The sequence below is a fragment of the Prenolepis imparis genome, unplaced genomic scaffold, assembly GCF_030444845.1.
Source record: "Prenolepis imparis isolate NDT839.2.m4 unplaced genomic scaffold, iyPreImpa1.0 SCAF_3, whole genome shotgun sequence".
Classification (NCBI taxonomy): Eukaryota; Metazoa; Arthropoda; class Insecta; order Hymenoptera; family Formicidae; genus Prenolepis; species Prenolepis imparis.
Window position 1 is genome coordinate 4,062,282 of NW_028141161.1, and position 13,608 is coordinate 4,075,889.

Below are 13,608 nucleotides of genomic sequence, written 5' to 3' on the forward strand. Positions count from 1 at the left end.
TTCAATTTTTTAATTAAATTAAGTTATTTAGTTATTTAGTTAATTTATAAAGTTATTTAGTTAATTTATAAAGTTATTTAGTTAATTTATAAAGAGTGTTCATTATATTTAATTACAATTTTATTAATTTTCTTATTTTCATGTGCAGTCATATTAAACAATCAATTTTTAGTTACAAATTTTTTACATCAAGGTTTCCATTAATTTTATAGATTAGAAAATTATAAAAAGATATTATGTATATGTGTTGTTATTCTAAATGATAAATTTTTTATATTTATAGAAATATATTTTTCTAAATATATTTTCTAAAAATAAATAAAACATTGATATAAAATTTTATTGATACACTGAGAGAATTTTCTCTCGGAATTTACCCTGAAAATCGTGGTAGGTAATCGTGAGACAATATGGTATGGAAATAATTTTATGAGAATTTCTCTGATTAATATTAATCACAATAAAAATAATAATATCTATATCACGATAAAATATAAAACATGTTTGATTAATTTGACTAAACTGCATAGTAAAATTAATCAAACATATTTTATATATTTTATTGTGTAATAGATATTATTATTTTTATTGTGATAAATATTAATCAAAGAAATTCTTATAAAATTCTTGCCATACTATATTGTTCCACGATTACCATGATTTTCAGGGTAAATTCTAAGAAAAAATTTTCTGTGTATATAATTTCATAGTAAAACTTGAAATACAAATCTTTCTGCAATTTATGTGTATAAGATTTTATCTTCTTGAGATATTATATATATATATATTAAATACATCAATACATACACTGATATACACGCGATATGTAATACATGTTGATATTTGCCCAATGTTTTTCGAAAATACAGTGCAATACAAAACGTATACGTTTCCAATTGCGAATATTACAAAAAAGTGTTCAAGAATCTACTTTCAGAAGCGTATACGCATTTTGATCGTACGAGACATGCGCATACGCAATATTGCGAACGAAGTCAAGAATAGGGCCCCTGTATCATTTCCGTGCAATAGTTGTGTGAAAAAAGTGGAGAGAGGATTCTTTCTCTGCAGGAGAAAGCCTCGCGAGACACGTGGTGAAAATTTTTCGGCCATTTTTGATGGTGTGTGAGCGCGGCATCGATCACGTGTAAGCAAGAGATTTGCACTCGTGATGTCGCGGTAGGCATATCCGTAAAGAGTGTCAAGAATTTCGACGGGACGAATTTCCAAGGATGGAAGACTCAACTAAACGCGTTATTTCTAATAAATGGCGTTCTAGATGTAGTAAACGGTGTGAGAGTAGCGCCACCCAGCGAGAAATGATTGGTCGAATCGACGTCAATTCGACATCAATTCGACCAAATTGACGTTGATTCGACGTCGAATCGACATCGATTCGACCACCATTTCTCACTGGGCAGTGATTGTTGCAGAAGCATTGTCAGCGGTTGTCGCGGTACACGAGGCTGAATCAAAAAAATTCATAAAAGACGATGCAATAGCAAAGTTCCTTATCCTATCGAATCTGGAAGAGTCGCAACAAGTGTGTGTGTTATTCTGCAGAACAGCAAAAAAGATGTGGGACAAATTATGCCTCATACACGAGCAGAAAGCTGTAACGAACAAGCTGGACTGTTACAAAGGTTCCACGCATATCGAATGAACGAAGGAAACTCGACTGTACAGCACGTAGCGAAAATCGTAAACATGGCGAGTCAGCTCAAGGACGTCGATGAAGAAGTGTCTGAAACAATGATAATGGCGAAAATTTTAGCGAGTCTAACTTCAAAGTTCAGTACGCTACAAATCGCGTGGGATAGTGTACATAGATTCTGATCGACAAACGATTGGACAATCTTCAAGAGTAGAGGCTCATACGTGAAGACATGCGGCTCGAAGTGGACAACAATGCTGGGAATGCGTTGGTCGCAACAAAGAAAGAACGTGACAAGAAGAAATCGCGTAAGTCACTGAAAGAGATCGAATGTTATAAATGTCAGGAAATGGGACATTTTGCGCGAAATTGCAAAATCGCGCGTCGGAAGAAAGATGGCGGCGAAAAGTCCGATAACTGCGCGTTCGTGGTAGAAACCGGTACAAAGCCGAGCGTGAAGCATGCACGAACAAAACAAACAAAATTATTTTGTAAACAAGTACTAATGGCAGCAAATCAAAGCGAGGAAAGACTAGAAATTGAAAAAGAAGAAGAAGCACGAGGAAAAGTGAAAGGTGTAGTGTGCAAGCTCGAGAGATCCTTGTATGGTCTCAAAAAGGTTCCAAGATGTTGGAACCAAAGGTTCACTCATTTTCTGAGTGAATTCGACTTTAAAGAGTGCGAAGCCGATAAATGCGTGTTTATCGGGCAATTCAAGGACGAAGTTGTGTATCTTGCTCTATTTGTAGACGACTGTCTAATCGCAGCAAATACTAAAGAGACTCTAAATTTCATTATTAATAAATTAAGCGACACTTTCAAAATAACTGTTGGCGATTCAAGCATATTTGTTGGTCTGCAAATCCTACGAGATAAGAAAGAAAAATCCTTGATAATTCACCGGAGCGCATATACAAGAAAAATAATTGAAAAATTTAGAATGGTTAATGCAAAAGCTCTGAGCGTGTCAGCTGACACACATGTAATTTTATCTCCTTCTGAGTTAGATGACGAAAAACTTAATAATGTGCCTTATCGAGAGGCAGTAGGTTCACTGGTCTTTCTAGCAGCAGTATCACGCCCCAGATATAGCATACGCGGTAAATTCAGTTAGCAAATATCTTAACAATCATAACGTCGAGCATTGACGAGCAGTAAAAAGAATTTTCGCATATGTCAGCGGCACTGTCGATTACGGTATCGAGTATAAAAACGGCGGTAGCGGATCTGAATTAATCGGTTTTTCTGACGCCGATTACGCAGGCGATATTGAGACTAGGAGATCGACTACGGGTTATGTCTTCTGTCTGGCAAACGGAGCGATCTTCTCAAAGAGAGAAGTTAGTAACTCTGAACACAACAGAAGCCGAATATGTAGTTGCATCGACAGCAGCGCGAGAATCGATTTGGTTGCGAAAATTTCTATTTGATATTGGATGCCCATGTGAAAAAGAAACTACTCTGTTTCTTGTTAAGAATGCAATACAGCTAGTCAAAAATCCAGTATATCACAAGAGAACCAAACACGGACATTCATTATCACTTCATTCGAGAAAGGGCTGACAGTTGAGACATTACTGTAGAATATATTCCGTCTGAAAATCAGCGCGCCGATATCTTTACGAAAGCTCTGCCGAGAGATCGTTTCAGAAAATTATGCGATGCGATGAATATGTTTTGTCAATTCGTACGAAACGCTCAAGCGGCGCTAGTGTTGAGAATAAAAGTTAATCGCGTTTCTCGTTTGACGACCATAGTGAGAGTCGAGACAAATATCGATACTCGTCTTTACTTCAGCGCGCGTGCGCAAGAAAAGGAATCCTACACAAGGAAACGGAGCAAAACCAAGCCAGTAGTCAGTTTCGTTATTTTTTTTCAAACTTTTTGTTAGCAGTTGGAATATTTTTTGTACGTGGCGTAATTTTTTTACCTTTGTGAGGTTTTTTATGGGTTTATACAATATCCATGATATATAAATAATTGTAAATTTGATAAAGTTTTAAATTCTTTTCCATTGTTAATGCAAAATGATATATAATCATATATAACCAATGAAATAATAACATAATTCTTATTTACTACAATAAATTTGAGAAAAACACCAAATCGTTAAACCACCAAAAACGTAAAAAAAAACGTAGAAATATTTCGACATTTTTTAATATTTTTAATATTTTTAATATTTATTACACTATTTTAATATTTATTATATTTTTAATTTTTTTTTTTTCTACAAAACCGTTGCGTGATATTTATGTAAAATTTACGATTGGCAATGATTATATTATTTAGAATTAAAATGGAAAGAGTGAATTTTATTCAAGATATATTGTATGAAATTAATGTAGGTAAATTGGAATATGAAAATAAAAGATATTTTTTAAAAACTATCGAAACGTATTTTAAATACTTTTATAACTTTTATAATATAACTTATTATTTTATAATATATTTCATTATAATTTATTATTTTATACATATTTCATATCGATGCTGTATGTATATAAATGTAACAATGCAAAATCATTATGTTTTTATTGTAACGAGATTGCTATTGAAGATAGTATTGTACGGGCCGAAAAATGATCTGTTGATTATAAATGGAGAACAAGATGAAGTTTTACATTCGACGATAATGCGAATCTATTCAATATTAGCATTTATCATAAATATCGGACAGATAATTTTTTCACAATTAATTGATATTTCACAAAATATTACATTACTCGAAATGATATATGTCCTAATGATAAAGTAATTGAAACTATATAAAATTTTTGAATCTAGAAATCTTGAAATCTCGAAAAGGATAAATTCAGAAAAAGAAAACTCATTCCATTGTAATAAAAAAATGCAACCTTTTTTATTTCAGTATAAATGTTAAATAAAATGTGTTTTTCGGGATTGTACGACAAAGGATATATTTCAGTCTTTAATCTCTCTTTTAATTTATTTACAATATCTTTGATTGAATTTTTGTTCAAATTTGAAAATTATTTTCTTCTAAAAATGTGCGCAGATAAATCATGATTATTTTTTCTGACATTGCTACATTATGCTACTTTCGCAAATATTATATATTTATTACATAATAATTGATAGAGATCGACATGTGTTGTAAGTATTTCGTTTATAATTATAGAATTGGCTACGTATACACACACACACACGCGCGCGCGCGCGCGCGCGCGCGCGTGTGTGTGTGTGTGTGTGTGTGTGTGTGTGTGTGTGTGTGTGTGTGTGTGTGTGTGTGTGTGTGTGTGTGTGTGTGTGTGTGTGTGTGTGTGTGTGTGTGTGTGTGTGTGTGTGTGTGTGTGTGTGTGTGTGTGTGTACGTAGCCAATTCTATAATTATAAACGAAATATATATATATATATATATATATATATGTGTGTTGTTTTATTATTAATTTTACTTTGCTGCATTTGGACGTAATGGAACAAAATTATAAAGAGGTTTGAATTTATAAATTATGCGAAGAGACAATATTTCAAACAAGTAATCATTCCGGCATCACCTTTGGTAAAAAGTCGAATTCGTTCAACATTATGATGAATTTTGGCACGATTATTTAAAAATCGCGAAGTTTGATCGTAAAATTTTCTAAATGTAAATTAAATATCGGAAATGTAATTTTTAAATTTTGTCTCGACACATTTAAAAATTCTGGCTCATTGCATTATTGACACACGTAACAATTCATCATATTTCATTTGTCTGTATTAATTTCATCTTTATTTTACCATGACAAAGTATTTTCTTTAAAATTTTGATTTCTCTTCTTAGCTCTTCTACATTATCTATTTCAAATCTACCTCATTCTCTTTTCCTTTCCTTGTTATTAACTTCTTTATTCCTTCCTCGTTTGTCTCCTTTTTATCTTCCTGTATATTGCATCTTTCTCCTACTAAATTTAATTTCTTTTGCCTACCCTCATCTTCCCAATCCTTTCCTTGCATCTTACCTTTCTTTGTGTCGTTCGTTATGTTGCGCGATGTCATCACTACAAATCTTCGTCCTTACCTTTCTCTTGTACTATTTACCTTAGTGTCTCTTTCCCTCACCTTCATTTCCATTGCTTCTACTTTACCTAAGGTTCTCTCTTAATTACTTCTATGCTTATTTTCTATACTATATATACTACAAATATTCTTATAAATAACTGCTCTCAATCGCACTTCTATGCACGCCATCTAATCAAGTCTTATCATAACAAAGTGTCGAATTGTTCAAATTCCCAGTATTACACTGGAAAATATTTTACGCAATTATACTTTTGAAACAAAATCGCTTTTTTCGGTTATCGAATGTTCCCAATAAAACCAAGGCGCTCTTTAAGAATTGAGTCGAGAACTATATAGCAGTAATATAATATCTTATTTAAAAAAATAATAACCCCCCCTCCCATCGCTATTACTATATTACTAAAAATATACAATAATACCAACGCATATATCGTATGTTAATGTTTGGACGATTTGTTGTTTTTGATCAAATTCATTTATAATTTTTCGTGTCAAACCTTTAGCTATAAGCTATTTGTGTTATACAAAATAACATATTTTTCAGGAAACAAGTAATGTCAACTTTGCAACGATGAAGCTTTAAATCCACCGTTCACTAGATGTATAAATCTTTTATGAATCAATCGCAATACGATACGGTTTTTACGCTGAAAACTTTATATCTCTCTCGTTTGCGAATTAACATATTATAGTTGTACATTATAACAACTATATAAATACTAAGTACATATAGTATACAACTATTTTTTTTACAAAAGTGTCCAATTTTTCATCCGATAAAAATTCAAGTATTTTCATTGTTTATGATACTTTTTTTTGGACATTTTCTTTTATATTGTCGCAAATTGTTATAAACTTATTGTGGAACTAAAATGACGACGCATTGCCCCCCCCCCTCCCCCCCTCTCTCACGCACACGCCACGCACACGCACAAATATTATAGTCTAACTTTTAGTTTTAAAGATAAAAAGTAGTGATTACTTTTATTGGGACACTCTGTATAATTATGCTTCTTATAGCAATTCTCAAATAAAACATTTAAAATGTTATTATAATAAAAATAAATATAAGTAATACAATAACAATAGAATAACATTTAAATAGCAGTATATGCTTCATTACTTTTATATTTTTATTTGTATTAATATTATAATTATTTTTTTACAGTTTATCATTTAATTGATTAATTATTTTACTTTATGAATTGCAACTAAATTAATAATCTCTATATTTTATTAGTATAAAGTATATTTTACAGATTTATAAAAGTAATGATACAAAGAAACTTAGCAAGCTGATTAATTAGAAAAAATAATAAATAAAACACAAATAAGAAGAAAATATATATATGATATTTCAGAAAAAATAGAAAATAAAACTAACTAAAACTAAAAACTAACTAAAATTTTGATAATATAAATAAAATAAAATGTAAGAAATAATACAATAATTTGGTAACCAATATTGTTTTAGAATCGAGTGCAAATGATGTAAGGTTATCGCGCATATTATTCGTATTATATTCAATCGTTACAAGTATTGAAACTCATTTTTTACTTGTGGATCTACATGATACAATACACTCGCAGGATTAAAGTATCCCAAATATTCTACTGTGTTATATGATCCAACATCTGTGTGAAAGTGTCCACCTATTTCATCATTGAATAAAGTGTTGAAATGGCTTGTAGTGACATTATAGCTCTATTAAAAAAAAAACTTATAAATATTTTACTAGATAAAAATAGTTCTTAATTCTTATTATTAGACGTTGACGACATTACCTTATTTACAGAATTTTGACATATATGTGTATATTTTCTGCTACTGCTAATAAGTGTGCCCATTGCTACCAAGGGAGCGTCTGATTCAAAATAATTAAGCCATTTATTAACATCTGTTGTCGAATTTAACGGAACGTCCCAAGAATATGGTATAACATGGTACTTCGCTCTTGCATTTTTCATCAAAAATATTCCACCCAAACCTGCAAGACCAAATAAAAAACTTTATTTATGTCTCACTATTTAATAAAATGGATGTGTAAAGACTTAATTATTGTATCTCTATGTAAATTTCCCCTAACAAGAAAAATACAAATCAAAGTATATTATTTTTTATATATTATTCGTATATAGAAATATAAAGAACACGAATTTTCATAAGTTTTTTGCATATATATTTTAAAATAGAAACAATCACTCAAATATAACAATCACTTGACATATTTTAATCATATATGTATAATATAAAACTCTTTAAATTATGATTTTAAAACTATGAGAATTATTTTAGTAGTAGGTATACGTGATAAACTGCATTAAATAGAAATCAAAACTTTGTTTTTTAATAATTTTTTATATGAAAGTGACCATTGTTAAAAATTATTAAAATTAAAGTTGATTTTTCTACATTTTCTAATAAAATTAATTAAATACTATTATATGCAGGTAAACTCATCATTTATTATTATTTAATGAAATAAGAATATGCATTGGTAACAAACATATATTATAAAAAAACGGCTAAAAATTGAGCTGGAAGAAATTTTTGATAAAAAAAATTAATTTTATAGCACCTAGTAAAAATTGTCAATATTATTTTTTGTTCTATGTTTTACATTATTTATAATAATTAATCTTAAAATTTTATGATTAATAATAACAATAATTAAAATTGTTAATATCAATTATGTCATAGCAATAATTCAAATTATAACAAATTATAACTAATATTTGAAACATATATCTAATAAATTAATATAAACGCATTTTCTAGATGTATCATTTTAACTTAAACAAATTTTATATAAAATATTTCTTTTTTATTATAGCTAGTCGAATTTTAAACCCTATCTATAATATTTATTTTTTACAACCTTACACATATAATATTTTATTACATTAAGTTATAATAATAGTGAAGATTTTCTTATCTAGAAAAAGAATAGCGTTTAAATTATTTTATTTTGTTTTCTCATTATAAAACAATGTTTTTATTTTTCAGCAACTTCTCAATTTTCATGTATATTACAGAAATTTCTTGTTTTTTTTGTTCAACATTATATGATATTGCTTATTTCAGATGTTTGTTTTTAAATTCCAACATTAATAAAATATAGAATATGATAATATTTATTATTTGCAGTTTTTCGTATTTTCTGATTTGTAATGATTTAGTCGACATATCTACAACTTCTAAAATTTTACGGAAAAGAATTTCTATATAAGTAAATACGCTCGATTATATTGTTTCTTACCGACTAGCTGGTTGGATCTATCATTAGAATATGTTGCATCAAGTATAGACTGCAGTTGTTCCAAAAAACTGAAATTTGAAATGCGTTTTTTAGCCTGCACTTTTAAAACCTGTCCCGACTCGCCTTTGCTTACAAAAAAGTTGCCATATGGGTAGCATTTTAAATGAGCATCATTTTGCACTAGTTCTAACGCACTGCTTTCCGCTTCTTTAGTTTGGTATGCCAGGTAGCTCTGGTTATTTCTAATTTCCATACGACCTTCATGATTTCGTTGTAATGATGCGTTCATAATAAGCTATACAAAAATAGCGAGCGTATGTGAAAAATAAATATAAACATAATAAAATTTTAACAGATTTAAATAAGCGTAAAAAAATTAAAATTAATGATAAACGAATAGAAGCCGAAAGTAAAGATAGTAATAAAACGAAAATAATAAGGGTTATATATTTAGTTTTGCATCAAAGTTTCGATAATATATATTATATATATATATATACTTCGCCTAACTGCCCAGTTGACTGTCGTGGAGAAACACTTGCTCCAATGATAGAAATATTATCGTGAGTTCCATAAATACTTTCTAAGACCGAATTGACACTATAAATATTTTTATATGGACGTGGAAATAAGCACGACATATCACCAAGTTTCAAAAGTATCGGGTCACCACATAATCCTGTAAATAAACATTCTTAGTGCAATATTTAGTTCGTATACTTGTATTTAAAGACGTACTAAATTCTTTTTACCTGATGCTGTGAGCTTGAAAGGTTCTTCTGTCAGATCAGGACAATTTACCAATTCGACTGTAACCTCTTCGAAATGTTGCCTAAGTCCGTCTTGTAAAACTTAATACATGACAACATATATGTATAAAAACAACAATAGCAGTTTGTATTTTACGATTTAAATAACAAATATTTTATCTACCTGTAATAAGTTCCTCAGCATTAGGTACGAACAATTCTGTCACCAATATTGGACCCAGACGATGTTTCCACATTGTGAGATTGTAATAGGACTATACATAATACACAAGTACAAAACATAAAATTATTAAATAAGTATATAATGTAAATGTAGTTATACTCAGGATTTAAATATAATATTTCTTTAATATGTATAATAAATTATTAATAGAATAATTATTAGTAGAAGATTGATAATTATAATAGAGTTAAAATCAGAGATAGAGAAAATTAGAATAAGTAATTAAAAATATTATTAATATAGAGAATGATAAAAAATATTACATGAAAAAACTGTAACGAGCTTCAAAAGTCAATAATATTGGTATCTATATATCAGGCAATTTATAAAATTGTATTAAAATTTTTATAGAAATTTTGTTTTCAAAAAAAAGAATAAATTGTAAGTAAAATATCCGAGCAAAATATTTATTAACAACTGTTAAAATTTGTATTTTATCAAAGTATTCGATTTTAAATATCACATTCCTAAAAAACAAAAATGGAGACCTTGATTAAAAAAAGGATTTTTTATGACTTTCGTTAAAAAGAATTTTCTTTGTTTTCAGCCTACGCAACCATATTATATTAACACAAAATATATTAACAATATATTAAAAATGTATTAATTGTAGATTATTAAATATATAACAGCAATTATTTCGATAATTTTATTTCGATAATTTTCAAAAGTAATCTCGCCAATATACATATATTTTAAGATTGAAGAAAAAAGTTACATATCTAAATGCATAATTATATCACTTACCAGTAGTCTTACTTTATTACAGGTACGTGAAATTAATGTAATTGATTGATGATTAACTGGTAATCCGTTTAAATTTTAACAGTTTGCCAATACAAAGATCGGAAAGATGATTCTTAGGTCGCGCGAACATCAATACTGTCATATAAATCGTGAAATGTTCTGGCAAGAAAGCGTTCTAAGACATAACGAAGATAATAATGTAAACAAATATATGAAACATAACAGGTGAACAGATGGTAGAGAGTATTTCATACGATTTGTGAAGATATATAATGTGTAACTGAAAATCAATCGGCAACAATGCTAGATGGACAAATATTTAATTTATTTATACCATAACGAAATGTACAAGAGAAAATGTATTAAAAAGTTACAATTTCTACTGTGACAAATATGTATCTTTTTACTAAATTCGACGAATATTCATTAAAAATCATAAATTCTTATTAATAATAATTCAAATAACACTTATTACATATCACACAGAAGGAATATTTTATTATATTATTTTTATATTTTTTTTTGCGCTCATTTGCTATTGTAGCTATTTTTTACAATTATTAATTATTTGATTAATATATTTATTTTACAACCCGCAACTATATAATAGTGCAGTTTTACAGTAATAAAATATAAAGAATTTTTAAAAAACATAATACGAAGACATGTAGCTGCTAAATTTAAAAAAAATAAAATAATTATATAAAAAAAAATAAAAGAAAAACATTAACACTCTAGAATTTATAATAATAAACAACAATACAACAATTTGCATCAGTAATATCTCTGTTCTAATTAACATCAAGTGCAAACAATGTAAAATTATTGCCAGTATTATTGTATTATTTTATAATAGAGTTAATTAATCATTCAAAAAATATGCCATAACGTAATGCCTTATTAATATTCTATTTTTTATCACAAATATGCCACATAAGCCTGAGAGAATAAACATGAAAAAATTCATTTACTTTTGTTATATACATATATGAAAAAGATTTAAAAAGATAGATTATTACTACAGTATAACTACATACAGTAGTGACAGTGCTAGAAAATCAGCGAGTAAATTTTCTTTTACGCATGCGTTAGCTGTAAGGCTAAGAACATGGCGGACCGTCACGTAATCGACTCACGGCTACATCAAAGGAGCCGACAGCTACTGTCACTACTGTATGTATCACGTTTTATATACTGTTTTATAATTTTATTAATACATTTTTAAAATATACTAACATTAAAAACAGAAAATAATTTGCATTATTATCTTTATCTCATTAAAAAAGACTTTGCGTAAGACGTTATCGCGATTCTTAATGTTCAAATGAAGCGCCCGTAAGGCTTACAACATGGCTGACCGTCACGTGATCGACTCACGGCTACATCAAAGGAGCCGACAGCTACTGTCACTACTGTATGTAGTTATACTGTATGTGTTATTACTTTCTATCAACTTTCTGTCAATTTCTCCTAATAATAAAAAACTATATTGAAGAATCTTTAAAGTTTACTTTAAAATTGACGAGATAGCAGCGTTGTAGAATAGATCAAAATAGTAGGGGAGACCGGGGCGAAGTCGTCACCGGGGCGAAGTCGTCAATACAGTTATCTCGAAATCTATATGTTATGTGAACTCGTTGTTAATATTATAAACACTATTTATGATGTCCACGTGACCAACGGAGTTTAGTGAAGTTATTTGCCATGTTGTGATTTTCATTACGACAAACGTATTTTCAATAGTCAAAAGTGAAAGTTTTTGCACATCGAAAATTTTTAATATTTTAAATATTATTGTTTCTTCAAATCTCGAGATAAGTGACTTTAAAAAGTAATGCATGCTGAACACGAATGCAGTGAATTTTTTCTTATTTTTGTTTATTTTTAATATTTTATGAGCGACTAAACTTTAAATCTATGTCCGGGGTGAAGTCGTCACCAAGCCACCGGGGTGAAGTCGTCACGTGACGACTTAGATAATATGTGCTGCGTGTGCTCAGAGATGACAGAAAACAGAGCTGATGAGAAACAGTGCATTTCGTGCAAGCGTAGGGCACACAAGTGCGTACGATCGTCAGACTCTGTTTTTACCTGCTTGAACTGTTTCAGTGAAATTGATGACAAAACAGAAAATTGATTTTCTTGTAATTATTTTTATCGTGTATTTTATTAATAAATGTTTAAATTTTTCTATTAAAAAATAATTAATAAAATGTATTCTATCGTTTATCATGATCGAAATTATGTATTTTCATTTAAAATCCAGTCTGAGAATGAGTGACGACTTCGCCCCAGAGAGGTGACGACTCCGCCCCGGCAATTTTGACATTTCAATTTTTGCACCTTTGTGATTTTTACTCTATACCGATTGAACAAAGCGATGTAGATCAAAAATACCCAGATAAATATTATAGCCAAGGATTCACTCTTTACAACAGTACACCACATTTCACTAAAATTATTTCTTTTGTTGTTAAAAACCGGCATCAAAAAAAAAGTGACGACTTCGCCCCGGTCTCTCCTATTGTTTTCGAACATTTTTTTTAAATAGAAACAATCATCTCTAAATATATCTAATAAATCTGATTATAATCGAATATAATCGGAAAATCGTATATAAAGTACAATGAAATATAACATTAAAATACGAATTATATACACAAAAATTTTTATCTTTTAAACTTTACATATATGTATAAAGTGAACTATTAAAATTAAACAGTCGTTTAAGTTGCTGTCGAAATTAAACATTTTGAAATTAACAGAGAAAATATAAGAATTGATTCAACTTTATAATTTATAGAATTTTTGATGTATTAATTACCACTTAAAATGTAATAAAAATATGTACATTTTTGCAAAAAATGTAATCAAATTTCAAGAAAAAAAGCTTAAAAATTCGACTAGCTCACTAGAACAAATTGCAAAA

At 29.0% G+C, this 13,608-nt stretch overlaps 1 protein-coding gene across 1 annotated transcript; it reads right to left on the reverse strand.

Moving 5' to 3' along the window:
- Nucleotides 1-7,142: 7,142 nt before the first annotated feature.
- Nucleotides 7,143-10,797, reverse strand: LOC145933872 (beta-keto L-gulonate decarboxylase-like). Its single transcript, XM_083033883.1, has 7 exons — nt 10,680-10,797; nt 9,873-9,963; nt 9,692-9,790; nt 9,440-9,618; nt 8,940-9,234; nt 7,465-7,667; nt 7,143-7,384 (listed from the first exon to the last, which is right to left on the reverse strand). Exons 2-7 carry the CDS (start codon nt 9,943-9,945, stop codon nt 7,211-7,213), a joined length of 1,023 nt encoding a protein of 340 aa, XP_082890009.1. The 5' UTR covers nt 9,946-9,963; nt 10,680-10,797; the 3' UTR covers nt 7,143-7,210.
- Nucleotides 10,798-13,608: the final 2,811 nt, after the last annotated feature.

Bases quoted from the DNA above. Each gene is read 5' to 3' on its own strand.
- LOC145933872 (XM_083033883.1), bottom strand. From the start codon at position 9,945: ATGTGGAAACATCGTCTGGGTCCAATATTGGTGACAGAATTGTTCGTA. The intron at 9,791-9,872 runs GTAGATAAAATA...TCATGTATTAAG, and splicing joins TGCTGAGGAACTTATTACAG to TTTTACAAGACGGACTTAGG. The intron at 9,235-9,439 runs GTATATATATAT...ATTTTTGTATAG, and splicing joins CAACTGGGCAGTTAGGCGAA to CTTATTATGAACGCATCATT.